The sequence below is a fragment of the Dermochelys coriacea genome, chromosome 3 (assembly GCF_009764565.3).
Source record: "Dermochelys coriacea isolate rDerCor1 chromosome 3, rDerCor1.pri.v4, whole genome shotgun sequence".
Taxonomy (NCBI): Eukaryota; Metazoa; Chordata; order Testudines; family Dermochelyidae; genus Dermochelys; species Dermochelys coriacea.
The window spans coordinates 42,859,542-42,879,409 of NC_050070.1; the positions used below are offsets into that span (position 1 = coordinate 42,859,542).

A 19,868-nucleotide genomic window follows, 5' to 3' on the forward strand; every position below is an offset into this window, starting at 1 on the left:
ACCATTATCCCTAAGATCCTCTTTAGCCTTATTAAAGACTGAGGCAAAGTATTTGTTTAGATATTGGGCCATGCCTAGATTATCCTTAACCTCCACTCCATCTTCAGTGTTTAGCGGCCCCACTTCTTCTTTCTTAGTTTTCTTCTTATTTATATGGCTATAGAACCTTTTACTATTGGTTTTAATTCCCTTTGCAAGGTCCATTTTAGTATAGTGTCCATCACAATGGGGTCCCAACTTTGTTGAGGCCTTCAGGAAGGTGCTACTACAATATTAATTTTAAATAATAAATAGTAATAAAGGTACATTACTGCAATGAACATAAACAATCTAGAGAACATATTGTATTAAAATGATTTCCAACACACTTAATGCCCAAATAGTCTCGAGATTCCTTTGTTGTTTTTTATGAATTTCACCTGGGAGCTATAATAACAGCTGTACAGAGGCTGTTTGGGTAACTTACAGGTTGGGAAGTTGGTTCCATCCTCCAACCCAAGCCCTGTATATTTCACTGGTACAAATACTGTTTTGTGTAAAGTTAGTGATGAGGATTTCACTGCCACTGAATTATAAATTGGATTTTTCTAGTAATTATTAGTTTTCTATGACACTCACTCCCATTGCTCCCAGCTGGTAACTTACCTATTCTAAAATCATCTTTTTCTATATAGGAAACCTGAGTATTGGAGTACTACACTTTATAAATATTCCACATATTTAAAAACTTACTGTAGGACTTGGCTGAACAGCTGCCATTATATTTTAGAAAATCAGTTCATTCTATAACACAGCAAGAACTACTTCATATCATTTTTTTATAACAGTATGCCATAGTGGGAAGTGCAAATTAACATTGCAAATTAAAACTTCCTAATTTACCAATGCACTTAATTACATTTTTAGGTCTCATTGAAATCAATGGGATTTAAGCATGTGCTTGAAGTTATGTGTATGCTTAAGTGCTTAAGTCCTTTGCTGAATCAGGTCCTAAAGGAGGAAAGGTCAAGAGAGAACTGAATATATGTGAACAGGGAGAAAGAAAGAGGAAGAGAAAAGCTTTGGCCTAACTTAGAAACATCTTCTAGATCACAGCTTGCTTTGATTGAATCCTGATATATTTCTTTCAAAGAATATACTGTGTTTACTCATTTCCTACCATGCAAGTGTCTTCATTTGCAAGTTTAGAGAGACCAATATCATCCAAGCCAAAAGCCTAATTTAATTATTTTTTAAAGGTGTAGGTTTTCTAATATAGCAGACTGGTGGCAAAGAGTTAAATCAACTGTGGTGGGGCATGGATAACTGTGAGAATTGTATTCAAACTACCTTTCCGTTTGTTAAAAAAAAAATCTGGAAAATATTTAGTTTACATTCAGTATTGTAACATATTCATAAGATGACCACTTATCTTAGTTATTTAAGGACAAACATATTCATGTTTTAAAGTGATTCATTGCCAGTCTCAGATTTAAAGGCATTTCTGCTTCCATTCAGAGTCATAATGAAAAGCTTGAAGCTTTAAGGCTCAACTAAGCATCAACACTGCATTAATGTTGTAGACCTGGTGTTTGAGACTCCTTGCTTGATTAATTAAATACTCTTCTTGAAAACTCTAGAAATGTCACTCATTTCTATTGATAGAACATCACAAGATTTGTGATTCTTATTTATATAACTGGATTTGTTATTATGTACTATTACTATCACAGAGCTAAACTAATTTTGTCACAAGTGGATACCTAAAAGGTCAAGTGAAAGAATACCTAGGCTTTGTGAAATCACAGACCACTGGTTCAGTTCAGGCCTGTGGTAGAATCAGGACTGCTGTGAGATGTCCCATTTGTACTTCCAGGCCACTAAGAGACTGGGGATTTTATATTTCCCGCGAGGCACATGCCAGTTGATTTAAGTTTTGTTAAAAAAAATTAAAACAATAGAACAAGGCAGTATAGTGAGTGAATAACTGAAGGGAACTGAAGGAAGAGAAATCACAGTCTTATGCTTAAGGTAATTGAACGAAAGAGAACTCAATTGTGTCCCTAACATGGCCACAATCTTTCAATGTGACACAGAGAAAGCTGCTTAAACCAAAATGTTGACAGGTAGTCCCCACTGTGTGTTCCTCATTTTCTGACTGCCCAATTTGAGACACCAGCTGCCTCATTTGTAGTAGTGCAGAGCACTCACTCACAACTAAAGCTGAGAAGAGGATGGATTTTTGGTTCAGAAACCAAACAGAAATTAGAAAAAAAAAATCTGATTCAGTCTGACCTGAAAGAAATTTTTGCAAACTGAAAACTATTATTTAGAGTCACCTCAAAACTATTTTTCCTTGATGTTTTTCAGGTCAATTTGGCTGTTGGGGGTGTTCTTCCACACATGTGTGTATGTGTGTGAGCATGTGCTTTTTTTAATTGTTCAAATTTGAAATTGAAGCACCATTTTGAATCAACAAAACATTTTGATTTTTTCAAAGGGTTTTTTTGTTTGTTTGTTTGTTTGTTTTTCTTGTTTCCCCCAACCAAATTCAATGAATAGTTCCAGGCCCTGAAAAATGCAATTTCTGATGAAAAATCAATTAGGTAAAAAACCTTCACCCAGCTCTCCTCATAAGTGCAATTGAAGCCAATGGAAACTGTGGATGCTTGTTTCCTCTGGCAATAAGGGAATGTGAGCTGGAACAATGAGTGCAGGGGTGAGAACAAGTTGTCTTGAGTTGTAATCCTGATGTTCACACTGAGAAAACGTTTGCTCAGGAACTATCTTTGTCCTAGTTTTCCCACCTGTAAAATGGGGAGAATAATACTTTTTTGTCTCACATGGGAATACATTCATTAATATTGTGAAACACAAAGGATATGTCTACACAGCAAAGAAAAACCCACAACTGGTCTATGCCAGCTAACTCGGACTTGCACTGCAGGACTGTTTCATTGATGTATAGACTTCTGGTACTGGACTGGAAATTGAGCTCTGGGACCCTCTCACCCTCTAGCCTGAGCCCAGAAGTCTATACAGCAATGAAACAGCCCCCTCAGCCCAAGCCCAGTGAGCCCGAGTTGGCTGACATGGGCCAGCTGCAGGTTTTTCTTTGCTGTGTAGACATATTCAAGGTCACTATGGTGATGAATGCTTTTGAATAGACCCTACATTCAGTGAAAGATGATGTGCAGCAAATAAGGCAAGGACCACACATTGAATGATGAGGATAAAAATATTGAACTGCCTCATTCCCTAAGCTTTCTCCATCCTGTGTGCTGAATGAGGCAGAGGTCCAGGGGAGAGGAGAGAGGCAGCACGGACTGATCATGTATTTAAAGACTGCATGCACCAAATGGGGCTCAATGGGATCTCTAAATTCTAGAATGTTATGACTTTTCAGTTTAAATAAAGTGTTTAAGGTTCTTTTTGTTGTGTGTAGTATATATAAACTGCTATGACTTTTGAATGCTTGACTTTGGACCCACAATGTTATTTTAATATTTTGGTGCATAATATAAAATGGACTTGCAAGACCCTTCTTTTTCCTTCTCTGTCAATATTCTTAGTAAGAAGGCTAATTAACATCTGTCATCCTGTCTCCTTGTTTCCAGTGACTTTGGCACTGTATAGTTTAAATATAATATTGTTACTGAGCTCTATTCCATTGAATAATTCTTGTGACAGCTTTTCCAGCATATCAGTCAAAATTATTCATATACTGTCTTTGCTGCAGTATAGTCAAAATTAATTCCTGCTCATTCTAAGCTAAAAGTTCAATATAGTATACTTTCTCTGGCTGTAGGAAAAGAATCTGTGTATATGGAGCACAGAAAACATGAAGGGGTTAATGGGCTACTGAAGGCCAATTAGTCCAAATTAAGAGAACTGCGGCAAGGAGCGGTTCAAGGGAGAGGCTTAAAGAGAAAAGCCCTACTCTGCTGGAAGGAGCAGATAGAGCAGATGTGGAGCTCTCACTGTAGGAGAGAAGGCTGGCCATTGCCAGGACCAGGGCCAGACTGGTACCAGCAGATATCCCAGAGGAATGTGAAGAGTTTATATTGCTTTATACTTTTTTTGGACTTTGAGTGTCCTAGAATGGATAGAACTGTAAAGGAAATAGCCTGAGAGCTATGTCTCTGCTATTCAGAAGGTGTTGGAAGGTGGGCATAGCTGTGGAAGATCATCTGGGAAACTGAGTCTAAGTGATTACTGGAAGAGGGTACTCCAGTAAGGACAGAGCCATCCCTTGGCCGATCAGCACCTTCCCCCTTCCTCTCAGCGCCTACTGCCTGCTGCAGATCAGATGTTTCGTGGAGTTAGGAGGCACTATGGGGGAGGGGGGAAGAACAAGGGCACAGTATGCTCAGGGGAAGGGGCGGAACGAAACAGGGAAGAAGCGGGATGGGGTGGGAAGAGGTGGGGAAGAGGCGGGGCGGGAAGAGACGGGGTGGGGGCAGAGCAGGTGTAGGAAGAAGCAGGGTGGGGTGAGGCTTTGGAGGAAAGGGTGGAGTGGGGTCAGGGCCTGGCCAGAGCTGCGGGGAGCACCCCTCAGCAAATGAGAAACTTGGTGCCTATGCCCCGGGCTCTGCACCCCCCAAGGGATAGCTCTGAGCAAGGACATCCTATAACACTGTGAACATGTGTTCTAAAACTATAGCTTTTTACTCAACAAATTCTTTAGTGTGTCTGACACAAGGCCCTGTTTTTACTACACCACAGCAGATCAAAAGGAAAAATTCCTTTAGTTTACCCTCTGCTAAAAGTTAAACAGCTATGGTAAAACATACACAATATCATTTGAAAAAATGTGCTTTGCCAATGAGCGTGATGAATTTAAACTAAACATTTCGAAAGGATTCTTCTAAGAAGTGAGTGAATTTTAGACTGTTATTTCCTTCTAAAATGCTATACTAAATTCCAAAAAACATACTACTTTTCTGTATATAGTGATATTTCCTATAGATCCTATGAGATGCTAAGAATACTCAACTGCTTTTGAAGAAAATGGAACTTCAGTGGAAGTTGAGAGGTTTCAGAGTAGCATCCATGTTAGTCTGTATCCGTAAAAAGAAAAGGAGTATTTGTGGCACCTTAGAGACTAACAAATTATTAGAGCATAAGCTTTTGAGAGCTACAGCTCACTTCATCATGTATCATTTTGATAGTATCATACTATGAGAAGTTACTCCAAGGTTTTATCATAAATTCATGGCTGTTACAAATAGAAAATATTATTGATGACTATCACCCTGCAACACATAAAAAGGCATCTGCTTAGCAACAAAACCTCATAGTTTTTTGTTTTTTGTTTTTTTACTTATAGCAGTCTGTGGGGTGAAATCCTGGTCCTACTGAAGTCAGAGAGTTTTGCCATTGACTACAACACAACAAGGATTTTAACCAAGGCTTTTAGATATTTTCTGTAACCTCAGTATCATGATGTAGTTCTAGAATAACGGAGTATATTTAAGTCTTTGCCCTGTGAACTGTAACTCAGAATCTGGTCAGAAAGAACCATTCTCTTGTCTGTGAGGAGAAGATTTTCAGATGCAAAAACTACAGAGTTTAGGGGCAGTAACCTAAGATACAACCTTATTCTTCTATAATGAATAAAATTTACTAAAAAACAATAGCCAAGAATATTCGTGATTGGGTGATGCAGGGGCTTCATCAACTATTCAGCTTACAGGGACAGGATTTTTTTTTGTTTTTAACTTCATTCCTAGACATTTTGAAATCCTTTTCTTAAAAAAAATCTCTTTATTAGCACTGATAAAATAGTATTTGTTTAACCAAAGAGTTGATAAATTTAGACCTTTAGGGGTTTGGGTTTGATTTGTATTTTTTTTATTCTATAAGGACTTTTTTAAAAAACAAGCCATAGACAACCAGTACAAAGAACTCTACTTTCAACTACATAGGCAGAGACACTGAAGATTACCCTTACAATATCATTTTCAAAATAAAGCAGTATTGTGTTTAACATGAAAATTAGATACTTGCTAAAACATAAGGGGCAGCACTCAGTTCCTGATCATTTTTAAGAAAATAAAGCTGCCAAAATAATTATAATATAATAATCTATTGAAAGCAACTAACCTAATAAGGTAATAAAATAATAATATTGTATCCAAAAGTGATCCTTTCCATTTTTATACACAGCTCCCCCCAGCTGTAATCCGAGCACAATTTCTCCATATTATCTCAAATGAAATGTAAGCTATTGAAAAGGAGCAGGTTAGCAGAAATTTAATTTGTTGAGAAAATGTCACAAATGTAGGGTTACCTGAAAAGGTAACCAAAATATACAGCAAGTATCTATTTAAATAAATAGTATTTGTACTCTGGACCTTTGTTGACAAGCATACTGAATGTGTAAAGAACTAAACATTGGCTTTTTGCATTTTCTGAAAGAAAAGCACATCTGACTTCTTTAAGGTTTCTGCATAGTCATATCAATCTTTACATCTGGAATCTTGTGCAGCATCTGCACAACTTTTATGCCTTTTTAATAAGTAAAATTTGGAAATCAATGTGGGAAATTACTTCCATGCTTACAACCATTTCTAGAAGTAGCTTCCATCTCCATTTTTCAAATTCTATTAAATAGGTTCCTAGGAATGCAACCACAGGCAATGTATTACTTCATTTAAATATTGCACAAATAAATAAAACAAAAAGAAAAATCAAAATTCAGTAACAATTTCTCATTGTGGGAATTTAGTAGGAATGAGAACAATTGAAACTATGGCAGTTATTTACAAGCCTTCTTGTATAGGTCTTAAAATATAAGACCTCTTCCCCCCACCCCAAGCATTTTTTCCCACATCAGCATTTTCACATTATCGCTAAAACAAAGTACCCTATACCATGGATGGTTTTTATCATTTCACTTACATCATAAACAAGACAGTTGTATTTTTTGTCTTTCTAATCATGCCACTTGATTATGGAAAGTAATATTAATACAGCTATGTATTAATCCTTTTTATAAAAAACAAAGCCTCCATTGGCTCTTTTGAGTGAGCATGCCAATTCCAATTTCAGTGTTGACTGTACTATCTTCTGTTCCACAGGTTACATCAGCTGTTATGGTATGGGATCTACATCATTCCTATGTGTTTAAAAGATTTACCAGCAACCATAGTTCTTTGACGAGAAACGCTACTACATATTCACGTGTGTGAGAAGCTGCCTTGTAACATAGCTGAACTTAAGAAACCTTTTAAAAAAGCAATGCCTTTTGCAACTGCATAAGACACCAAATGTTTGACCTGAGGGTATATAGGGCTCAGTTGTGCTCTATCTCATCAGTTCCAACCATTAAGGCCCAGAATCCTAGGAGAGTATAACTGAATAAAAGGGAAATGTGGGCAGGTAGCAGCAACCAATATGTAGAAGCAACCATCTTGAAGAGCTAGTTATTTGTGTCTAATATATTTTTCTTCTGTGTTATTATATTTGCATATTCCCATTTGTATAAGTTTAATTAGGAGTAGAACCACCAGGAAGGTGGGCTGGAGAGTTCTAATTAAACAGAATTGCCTTCTCAAAGCTAACATTAACCCTGGATGCCAAATGGAGACAGTAGGGTTCAATAAGACTGTGTATAATATTATATGTAGCAGCATTATATATTTCTGATATGAAAATGTTATGAAGGCAAGCCTGAGCAGTACTCTAGGCCTAGTGGAATGAACAGCAAATCCATCACGTATTGGTATCTTAAATAAACTATAACATGTTTGAATACATAGTCTAATCCACTCTGAAAGGATTGGGACAGAAATGACATTTTCCTTTACATTCTTCTCTATAAACTACAAATTATCAAAGAGACTTCCTAAATACCTTCATTTTAGTCAAATAGACCTGGAATTCATCTTAATTTCTAGATTACGGAGTCAAGATTCATCTAGGAGCTCTTAAGGCTTTGGAAAGAAAACTTGAAGATTTGTGGTCTGATTTAAGTAAAACTCAGACACTGTTTTGGGAAAAAATTTCAAATAAAGATGCAGGCAACTTTGTCCCTCTGGAACATCGTGATGGGAAGAGGAGCCATCAAAGTCTGCAATTCTCCTTTCTCTCAGAGGTAACTGTGATCAAAAAGGCTGTCTTTGGTGACCAGCAAAGTAAAGGGAAGTCCTATAAAGGCTCAAAGTGGGTAATCAATTAACGTTGTCACCAATTAAATGAGACTCTCTGCTGGAACAGGTTCTTTGATTGGTGGAAAGACATTAAGCAGAATCTTTGAAGACTCTTCTGACAGAGTCGTGGTTGAAGATTTTACACTTATCATCAAAAGGCTGGTATGCTGAGATGGCAGATAGGTGTCTTTGATCAATGACAAAGAGAAGCTGAAAGATTTCCTGTAAACAGTCCAATATTGATGACATTGGAGTAGACAATAAAAACAGGTTAGATGTTGCCGTCAAAGAAGACTTTTACATTTCTAGGAATCAGTTCAAACTAGATATTTCCATGGATTGCAACAATATACACTGAATTACCACAGGGCACATTAAATCAAGATATTGTTAACATCCCATGCCCTGAGGACCCAGGCGGAATAACTCAGGATTAAGATGTAGAGTAAGACCATCTTCTTGAGTCAGAAGATCTAGAGATAACATTATCAATATGACAGTGTATTCCCAGATGTCTGAGCAATATATCCATTATTACCACATTCAGGGGGAATAACTTTGGTTCTGCAGTAAAGCCAAAGAACAGCCTTGTATAGTAGCAGCGGCTGTAACCCACAAAGGAATAAAGATATTTGATAAAATGGACAGATACAGTAAAAATGCACCTCTCTAGGTCAGGAACCTTGAACCATCTCACATGGAAAGCAAGGTGATATAAAATCAGAATGTGGAATTAAATTTTTTTCATGTTTTTGATGGGACAAAGTCATCTTTTGGGGGGGGGGCGCTGCGGAAGTATCAACAAAAGTCCTTTTCTATGCCCCAGAACTTCTAACCTTAATAGAGTCATAGATTTCCAGGCCAGAAGGAAATCCATTTTGAGCAGAGTTGCTATTTCCATTATGAGTAAAACTGGACCATGTATTCACACTGTATTATCTTTAATACCCAAGAATCTGTAATAATTCTACCTCATGCCACAGGGAAAGAGACAAAATGGTGTGCAAAGGAATGTGAAGAAATGGACATAAGTGAAATAGAGGTCAGGACTATGCCCTCTGGAAAGTGTTGAGCTCATTAGGTGCACAAGTTTAATGCACAGCTAAACAATCCTTTAAGCAAATCTCATTTTAAAATGATTAAGTTAACTTTCCTATTTTGTTGCTGTTACAGTTGAGACTTCTGTAGTTGTAGTAGATTAAAAGAATCAGAAGCTGCTGCAAATTGATGAAGCCCAGTTACTTCTCTTTAACTAGTTTGAGTCATCCTCAACAACAGAGCAGTAAACTTGGTCTCTTCCTCCATCTTCTGCAGATGCTAATCAGTCTTGCTATGTATCTATTTTTTAAAAGCTCTCAGCATCAAACATATATTTCCATTTTGCTTTAAATCAGTACAGACAAGCCATATCCCACAGTTCATGCAGACATATCTGAAGTACCATACAATATATATTTAAAAATTACATGGCCTTCAGAAAGGATGCTTTCCACCATCTTATTTTGCTTATCAAGGAGATGGTGGGAGTCCAAAAGCTAGAACAGATCTGGGCCTCAATGACCAGAGAATAAACAAGACTACTCAATGTGTCTGAGAAATACATTTTTCTGTTGAAAGCCTTTGTTAGATGGAGAAAAGTGAACAACCATGGACACCTCAGTTTTGTCACTAGCCAGTGAGAGCGGAGAAGAAAAAGTCAAATGTGTAAAGAAGAACTAAACTCTCTGCTGTTGCATCTGATCTAAGTGATAGAAGATGCAGATTCTGAATTAGGTGTGGTATCTCTGTGAACAGAGGAGAAGACAACAGAGGGAGTTTGCCTGGAAACTGTCTGAGAAGGAGCTATGGTGGGCCTTAAATGATTGATTGGAGGGAAGGCTTTGAGCCAGGGCAACTGCTTTGAGCCAATAGCCTTATAAAAAAATCAGCCAGCTGCGAACCAAGTGAGCTGCAAACAGAGGAGAAGCCAACAGAGGAGTTTGCATTAATAGGAGCATTGCCAGCAGATCGAGGGAAGTGATTATTCCCCTCTATTTGGCACTGGTGAGGCCACATCTGGAGTACTGCGTCCAGTTTTGGGTCCCCCACTACAGAAAGGATGTAAAAAAATTGGAGAGAGTCCAGTGGAGGGCAACAAAAATGATTAGGGGGTTGGGGCATATGACTTATGAGGAGAGGCTGAGGGAACTAGGCTTATTTCATCTGCAGAAAAGAAGAGTGAGGGGGGATTTGATAGCAGCCTTCAACTACCTAAAGGGGAGCTCCAAAGACGATGGATCTAGGCTGTTCTCAGTGGTGGCAGATAACAGAACAAGGAGCAAGTTTCAAGTTGCAGTGGGAGGTCTAGGTTTGATATTAGAAAAAAAAACTATTTCACTAGGAAGGTGGTGAAACACTGGTATGGGTTACCTAAGGAGATGGTGGAATCTCATTCCTTATAGGTTTTTAAGGCCTGGCTTGACAAAGCCCTGGATAGGATGATTTAGTTGGGGTTGGTCCTGCTTTGAGCAGGGGGTTGGACTAGATTGCCTCCTGAGGTCTCTTCCAACCCTATTCTGCTATGATTCTAAGATCTCTAACAGCAGCTCTTCATTGATAGAAAAAGTTATCTTCCCCTTTTCTTTGATCTCCAAAGAAACAGTGAGTCTCTTTTTGATCTGTGTGTATCAGCTATCCAAATTGACTATTTCAGAAATGGTCTGTAGTTGTCAGACAATGACACTGACACAGGCATGATGTGTAATCAAGAGAAGCATAAAACATTAAGCTTCTTGCAGTGTAGCAAATTAATTGACATCAGCCCCTGCTTTATCACCATCCAATTCAGACAAGTTGTCATGTATGCTGACCAATCATGAAAAGAAGGGACTGGTTTCACAAATGGTGGTGATAAAAGAAGAAGACCCCTTCTAGACCCCACTGTGATAGATGAAAAATAACAGGCTTCTCAGGTGGAAGTTCCTGCCAATATTGTCACCTCATTTGTGGATTTGTGGGTAATCTAAACGGAGAAGTTAGTGCAGAGACGAAGGATTCCCCAGTATCAAGGCTGCCTCTGGCACAGAGGGAAACATGCCAGACACACTAATATTGGTTCCAGGCAAAACCAGGCACCATTAAAACTCTCAGCATGGAGGTTGCCCTAACACCAACAGACTCAGATAATGGACCCAACTTCCACAGTGCTAGAGAAACTCCCAGACAGATACATTATATCCTGCAAAGAGCCTTCTCAGGAGGCCTATTCTGATTCTGCAAAGGAACAGGACCCTGATTCAACATTATTAACACTACTAATAATATTAATAATTGTGAAACAGAAAAGCCTGGGACAGAACAAAAGATCCTGCACCTGGAACTAGCTTCAGAAATAAAGAAACAGAGGACATCGGAGGCCACATGACCTCTTGTAAACTTGGACCCAAAAGTTCTGGTGTCTTGAGAGGTCAGTTATGTTGTTCCAATGTGCACTGGTTTCCAAAAAGTTCCCATGGCTATGTGGCACCAGAGCATCACATGCCATTAGTGGTAGTATTCAGCTTGAAGAAGAAATAACTACTGTCCAGTAATCCTTTTTAAATAGCTAAAGGCAGGCTCAGATAAGAGCTTGAAAAGTTCTTAAAAATAACTTTGACAAAGTAACTATCAGATAGGAACAATTTGCTTCACCTACTGAGAATGCTCCTCTTAAAGAAATCACTAATGATACCAGAAACTGTCTCTTGTCCTGAAGGTAAACTAAACTAACAGGAATAAATCAGGAATTATACCACTTTTTAAGATCTGTTATAAGCTGCAAAATTTGAGCTGCAATTATCATAACAAGTGTTCATGCTGAAATAATACCAGTATATATATACCAGGTTATATATTTATGGCCAGAGTGTAAGAACCCAGTCGATATTTCAGAAGCCTCATAGTCTGGTATTACTAAAGTTCATAAACAGATAGTTATAAAGGCTTATGTTACAGAGGCCCTGTGACAGGGTATACCAGACCCTCTGAGGACCCCTGCCACACCCCGCCCCCGCCCCCAAAAGGCAGTAGAGGTCCTCCAAGCTGCCTAAAGTGGCTGTGTGGGACACAGCCAATTGGGGTCTAGCAGCTTAGTATAAGTAGAGCTGCAGGGCCAGAAATATTTCAGTTCCTTGCTGGAGCTGTAGGAGTGTGGATGGTGTGTGGTTGGCTGACAGAGCTACAGAACCCCAGACAGGGCAGCGCTGCCAGAAGGATCCCTGAGCTGGTTGCTGGGACTCCATTTGGATAAGCCCCTGAGGTAAGGGTGAAGATGGCATGGGGCCACGGGGAAGTGGCCCAGGGAATTAGAGAAGCCGTGCAATAAAATTAAAGGGACACAGCAGATGGCTGCTCTCTACAGCATCCCTGGATGTACCGGGTGGGCACGGTTCCCTCCCCACCTGCGATTAGCCACTGAAGGGAAGTGGTCTGGACATTGAGGACCCCAGAGGGGGAACTGAACTATAGTAGCCCAGCTGGAGAGCTGCAACCAGGAAGTCCAAGAGGGTGAAAACATTGTCTCCAGGGAGGGACGCCTGGGGCGCTGCTCTATCCCAGAGCAGGGACAATCTGAGAGAGAGAAAGAGAGAGTGAGTGTACGCAGGTACACCCACTTGGCCCAGGGGGCACTCACAAGGGTTGAGTGCACCCCATTACAGACCCCTATCTGCTTGAGGTAGTAGCAGAATAAATTTAGCTAAGTAGAGGGTTTAAGAATTTTCACAACTTCTTTATTCTGGACCATATTTCCCCCCATATATGCTGGTCTTTCTTTCACTGACAGCCACAATAAATGCATTCATTCTCTGGCTTACACGGCAGGTATACATTTGGTAAAATCTGAAAAGAGCCTCTATGGTGTCTGAAAACAATACGAACGCTTTACCCCTCCCAACTCTCTTTTGATAATTCTTGATAATACTAACCAAGATTTGCAAACTTAGGTATCCAAAGTAAGCAATTAATTCTGTACTTCAGAACCTAAATAAAAGTGGTGTGATTTTCAAAGGTGATGTAGATCTATAGCTTCCATTCACTTTAAAGCCACACAAGTAAGAAAGAAAATGAGTACTTGTGGCACCTTAGAGACTAACAAATTTATTTGAGCATAAGCTTTCGTGCTAGCTCATGAAAGCTTATGCTCAAATAAATTTGTTAGTCTCTAAGGTGCCACAAGTACTCCTTTTCTTTTTGCGAATACAGACTAACACAGCTGCTACTCTGAAACAAGTAAGAAAGTTTTGGCTTTCACTTTTATAACAACCCATTCTCAGCCATTCTGAACCAACGTTTTCAGTGAGGCATTGCTTAACACTAGACATGGGGCAATGCTGGGGTGGGGCTTGTGGGGGGCTATAGTCACCCCAAAATTTGCCTTAGCCTCCCTGTAGCAACTGCCACTCTCTAGCTGCCCAGCTCTGAAGGCAGAGCAGCTCCAACAACAGTGGAGAAGTCAGCCCAGGCAGGAGGCTGGGCTTCCTGAGAGCAGTCCCTGGCCTTTGTACCTGCCTGCTGGGGCATACTGCCCAGGGCATGTGTAGTATCAGCAGTCTCCATCCCGGGCAGCTCTTACCAGCTGCAAGCAGCCAGTGCCCTGCACCGCCCGACTACGGCTTTCAGCCTCTGACCTGGCCAGAGGGTGGGGCATGGAAAGGGCAGCGTCTCGTCGCATGGGGTGGCACAGCCCTTCTATTTTGTGTCTGGCCCACTTCAGCCCCTCAACAAGGAAGAGGCTGGAGCCACCCCTGCACTAGCTATTAGTCCATTGGTCTAGAAATGACACGCTGCCTTGTTATACAAAACAAATACACATTTAAAGTACATATAAATACATATATGTTTTGTTGTGTATCAAAGGATACTAGATTATGAATGTAAATGAATTAATTTACTTTGGTTCATACCTTGATAGACAGCCTTGAATCCTGGTGAGCCAATGCTGTCATCAGATTGCAAATGTAGCCACATCTGGTTGCTCATGCTCACAATAAGATCAGGAACACTAGAACCAGTAAGTCTGCAGACAGGATAAACCACAATGTCATTTCTAGTTGCATGGGTGACATAGATGAACAGAAAATATACTTTGATGTTAAAATGATATTTAAACAATTACATTATATTATCCTACTGTTCTAAAACGCCCACATTCAGCAGTAGTTAATTCACACTAGACTCTATTATTAGGAAATAACTGGTATTTCAGATAGCAATGTGTGATAACTGTTAGCAAATGTAGACTTTTTAATGGCAACTGCTTTAATGCAACATATAATAAGTAAAACAATGAAATTTTGTGGCATGATGTGCTGTTTTTCAGTAAGCTACTACACATACCTAGTCTTGAAGACTTCAATGTAACAATAAAAAAGGCAAGTATCCTCCAAGGAACTAAAATTCTTCTCAAAACAGGGAAGACTGCATACCAAGAAACTTTTGTTGCAGAGTTAAAATGAAATACTTCAGAATTGGAATGGGGAAAAAATATTGTTGAAACTGAACTACAGTCATAAATAGCTTTTGCTTAGTAAATCTTAATGGAAATTAAATATCCATAATATATAAAAAAGGTGAACAGAACCATTTGACAAAATTTCAACAAAATATGGGGAAAATGGCAAATTCTAAGTAATCAAGCAGGGGAAAAAGAACCCTCAAGGTTTCATCAAACATATTTTATTTTTAGTTTATATTTTTGGAATGGCAGAGATAGTTTGTCAATGGGAGTCCTCACTGAAAAACTAATTTCAAAAACAAAATGGACAAATTGACTTCAATGGAAATACACCTGTCTATGCCAGTCCTGGATTTGGCCCAACATATTTGTCACAATAGAGATTTAAATGAAGGTCAATATTCAAGTACAATGTATTGTATACAGAGCTGGTTGAATGGCATAAAACTTCTACATGAACTGTTGCTGAATTAAAAATTGATTTTGATTCAGTCTGTTCACTCTCTGTATTGTTTGCTTTTCAGCAAATACAGTAAACAATACAGTTTTGTTCATGTGATAGCAAGTTTGGATCCACAGCTGAGATTTATTTAACCTAGAAATGAAATTCACTTCAACCAGAGACAGAACTGAATAGGTAGCTTGAACTATTCAGACAATCCATAGCTCCCAAATAGGTTCTTGAAAACTATTCATTGAACAATTAATAATGAACACATTTGTAAAAATAAAAATAAAAATCTATTCATGTACATTTTGTGAAAAAGAACAGGCTACAGCAACAAAATAAATCATTTTGGACCAGTTTCTATTATTTCAGCTTGACTCCTCTTGGATATTAATTATTAGAACATCAGAAATTATATGTGGAATACAGGAACTTCAGCAAATTTATATGGAAAGCACAAAAAACTGAAAGAAAAGCTAAATAAGATAACTGAAATTAGGCAAAAATTCAAATGCTCCTCAAAGGATCCTCCAGTACATTAGGTCCATAGTTTTAAAAAAAATTGTGCCTGATTTTTAAAATTACTTCTAATTTTATGCATGTTATCATCTGCAGGTGAGGGCTTGTAGGTGGAAATGCTAACATTTAGATCCCTGATTTTAAAGGCAAATCAGATAGACTGTTATCTAAAACAGCACTATTTGTGCTGGCAGTTTACTGAGGATGTAAAAATGTACCTACAGAATTAGAGGCTGGGTTGAGGCCCCTGTAATATTTGGCTCTGTCTCTGGTGTGTGGCATCCTCAAGCACTGGGTTTCATACTTCCCCAATTTTCCCTTACCTGTACCATCAATCCTAACTTTCCAGAGATCTCCTCTCTCCTTGTGCTTCATCATGACAGCTCTCTTACTAATATTCCCCGGATTATTTGACCTCTGAGGGGTTTGCAGAGAGAGAATTGTTGAAATGATTTAGGGCTTTGGCTCTTCAAATTACTTCCCTTGCTGATCTGTCAGATCCCAAATTTGGTGATTTTTTGGAAATATTAGAAAGTATATCCATGTGGTTTTGCCATTTTAATTTAAAAATAAATATGTGAAGTCAGTTATAGTTTAATTTGTGTGTTATTATAACTGATGTTTGTGTGCAGATGTTGTGATTAGCACATTTAAAACATATTTTGCCTTAACTGATCATTTATTGTCTCCAAGCATCCATGTCTTCCAAAGCTACTTTAGATACACTGTCTTTGTGGAGACTAGAAGGCAGAACCAGAGCAATCATGCTTTTAGCAATGGGGTAAGCTCCTACTCCTGGGATCTTTGGGGATTTTCCCAAAGTTGCAAAAATACTAATAAATATATTAGATATGGAATCACTGTTGGTCTGGAAGTGGAGACCTTGGTGGGGCATGGGAAGGATAAATATTTTTGAAGGAGAAGTTAAATGTTTATTAGAAACAGGCAAAAATTGCCTTTGCTTCTGAAGGTGTTTTTTCTTCTTTATTTTAGCACAGAATAAATGAATAGCTTTAAAAATGTTTTCTTTTTTTATTCAAATGTATCTATCATAGTGAATTCATCTCTAGAACAAACAAGTGAAATTTACATTAAGGCAGTAAACTCCCAGGACCCATATAAAGGTTTCAGAGGGGAATCTATGATCTGGTTTGTCACTGAAGAGAGGCATTGCCCAAAAACTGAGGATGAGAAGAGGTGCCACTTAGTCTGCCTGGTCCCATTATGTTGGTGTGACTCCAGGCCAGAAAGGGTTAAGCATCCTGCAAAATAAATGACTCAAATCCAACCCTTAAAGACATAAGGGGAGATAATGTTTGTGTTTTTGTGTATTTACATATATATGGGGAGTGGTCAACAATGTAACCAACAGCCCCTCTCTATGCTGTATTCTGTTAATTCAGAGATCAAAAGGACATCCTACCATTTAAATGAATTGTAAACATGGGATATCACTGTATTTATCTCTCTTTGAAATGTATAGCAAATCATCAGTGAATGGTGAAGGAACAGGCAATTGCCTTATGTTAATTCATATAGCTAAGTGATGGACCGTCTTCAAAATCACCCTAATTACCTTTTGTTTCCAGAGGGACTACAACCTGTCAAAGAAGGCTTGAAATTGTATAAAAGATGTTTGGGTCCCAATCCTTTGTATCTCAGATCTGCTTATGCTTCATCAGTGGATGTTTGAGTCACCAGATTGAGGTCCCAGTTATGCTGGTACTCAGAAGGTGATATTTGACATTGGACTATAGCCTATGGACTAAATTCTAAAGGAACTCTTTGCAACTACAAAGCTCACCATCTCTGCTATGAATCTGAACCTCAAGAATTGAACTCATGTCTGTATGTATATTGATCATATTTTCTCTCTTTCTTTCTTTTTTAATAAATTTTAGTTTAGTTAATAATAATTGGTATAAGCGTGTATTTGGGTAAGATCTGGAATAATCAATAACCTAGGAGGTAATGTGTCTGATTTTTTTTGGAATTGATAGAACCTTTTCTTTTATATGATGAAATAAGATTTTCAGAAATCTTCATATTTGTCTTGGGTACGTGAATGGAGTCCTGAGGCAGGGTTAATTCAAGGGAACTGTGTTTTTGTCTTCTGGAAACCAGTGAGGTAATAAAGAAGCTGTTTTCTGCTGGCTTGGTAAATCGAAGTATTGAAAATATCCACCAGTTTTGGGGATTATCTGCCCCATTCTTTGCAGTTCACCCTAATTGAGAGACCTCAGCTGGCCCCCACTGGGACCCCAGTCACAGCTGGTTATTGGTGAAAGACAGATCTTCAGAAAACTAGTCTTATTTCTAATTATAGGAATTGTAAAATCTGTTTTATTTTGGTTGCATTTTCTCTAAATGATTTCTCTGACCAACAACGATTGGATTTTCGTCATCTTCTGGAAAACAGGTATTCTTGTTGGAGTCATTTCTGGATAACTGCAAAGTTTCAACTAATATCCTGTAGTATATTTGGTTAGTGTAGTTGGTTCCTGATTGCCAAATCATCCTGGTTAAAAGTTGGGCTGAAGAGAAATGCTTTCATCAACAATTCAGATAAGGCATAGATAGCTACTATTTCCCCCCACAAAGAAATTTAAATGCAGTCTTCTGGTGTTCTCTCATGGTCCATGAATGAGTTTCTGATTTTCTTCCTTTATGTGATAAGATTATATATGCTCCATTCTCACTGATACATTTGGCAATGAGTTTATCTGCTTTTATATGTATTTATAAACTCATAGACTTTAAGGTCAGAAGGGACAACCATGATAATCTAGTCTGACCTCCTGCACATTGCAGGCCACAGAAACTCACCCACCTACTCCTGAAATAGACCCCTAATCTCTGTCTGAGCTACTGAAGTCCTCAAATCATGATTAAAAGACTTCAAGTTACAGAGATTTCACCATTTATACTAGTTTAAATCTGCAAGTGATTTGTGCCCCATGCTGCAGAGGAAGGCAAAAAACACCCAAAGTTCTTTGCCAATCTGAGCCGGGGGAAAATTCCTTCCTGACCCCAAATAGAGCAATCATTTAGCCCCTGAGCATGTGAGCAACACCCACCAGGCAGATACCTGTGAAAGTATTCTCTGCAGTAACTCAAAGCCCTCCCCATCTAGTGTCTCATCTCCAGGTGTTGGAGATTTTTGCTACTGGCAGTCACTGATGGGCCACATGTAAATGTAGGCAGTCCTATCATACCATATTCTCCATAAACTTAAGCTCAGTCTTGGAGCCAGTTAGCTTTTTTCCCCACACTGCTTCCATTGGAAGGCTGTTCCAGAACTTCACTCCTTTTATAGTTAGAAACCATTGCCTAATTTTGAGCCTGAACTTGTTGATGGCTCGTTTATATCCATTTGTTCTTGTGTCCACATTGGCAGATTTATTACTTGATATGGAGAACTCTAGCTGATTTTTTTTTCTACATATTTAAGAAGAAAGGGAGAAATTCCTTGTAAACATTGGTTCATCTTGCTGGTTAATCTTGCTCTCCTTTATCATGTAGATAGACAACATTATAGTCAGAGCTATCATAACCACAATGCAGCAATTTGATAAGGAGTTCTGAATTTATATGGTGGCTAGATGGATGGTCCTGATTTCCAGTCAAGTGATATGCATGATTCTGTTTTGGAATAACTATTATCCTCATGTAATAAGTGATGAGATGTAGTCCCTTAGGGTATGTCTATACTGCAAGGTAAGCAGCACAAGCACAGACTCAGGCTCACATTCAGGCTTGAGCCCAAACACCCTTTCCATTTACACACATCTCTCAGATTCAGAGTTTGGGTCCTAGGACCCTGTGGTGGCGGAGGGTTTGAGCTACAGTCAACTGGTACTTGGGGTTTGAGCCCTATTGTAATGCAGATTCAGGCTTAGTCTAAGGGCATTTCCATCTGTAGTGATCACTGCTTTTCAGTATTCTGATAGTTCATAAGAATCTGTTTTCATGGCACTAAGGATTAGAAGACTAGGAGTAGTGTTAACGCTGGGAGCTGGGATGCCAGTATAAAAGATAAAAGAATATTTATTGCAGCATCATGTGAAGTATCATTCAAGAAAAGCCTCTCTATCTATCTATGTGAACTTTCTGCAGGGCCCATCACCGTTGTGACTGAGCAATAGATGCTTTGTAAGAGATTCATAAACCCGGTAATTGACTTTGAGTGAGTGAAGAATTTCATAGATACTTTGGGTGCACATGAAACCTAGTTTGCTCACATCTCTTATTTTAATGAATATCTTGATGAGTGTGATGGTGTTTAGAGAGTCCTAGC

At 38.7% G+C, this 19,868-nt stretch overlaps 1 protein-coding gene across 1 annotated transcript in view; it reads right to left on the bottom strand.

Annotated features, from left to right (window-relative positions):
- CSMD1 (CUB and Sushi multiple domains 1) overlaps positions 1–19,868 on the bottom strand; it is a 2,060,919-nt gene that overhangs the window by 572,889 nt on the left and 1,468,162 nt on the right. The window contains 1 exon segment of the mRNA XM_038396611.2: positions 14,054–14,166. Coding sequence (XP_038252539.2) covers positions 14,054–14,166 — 113 coding nt within the window.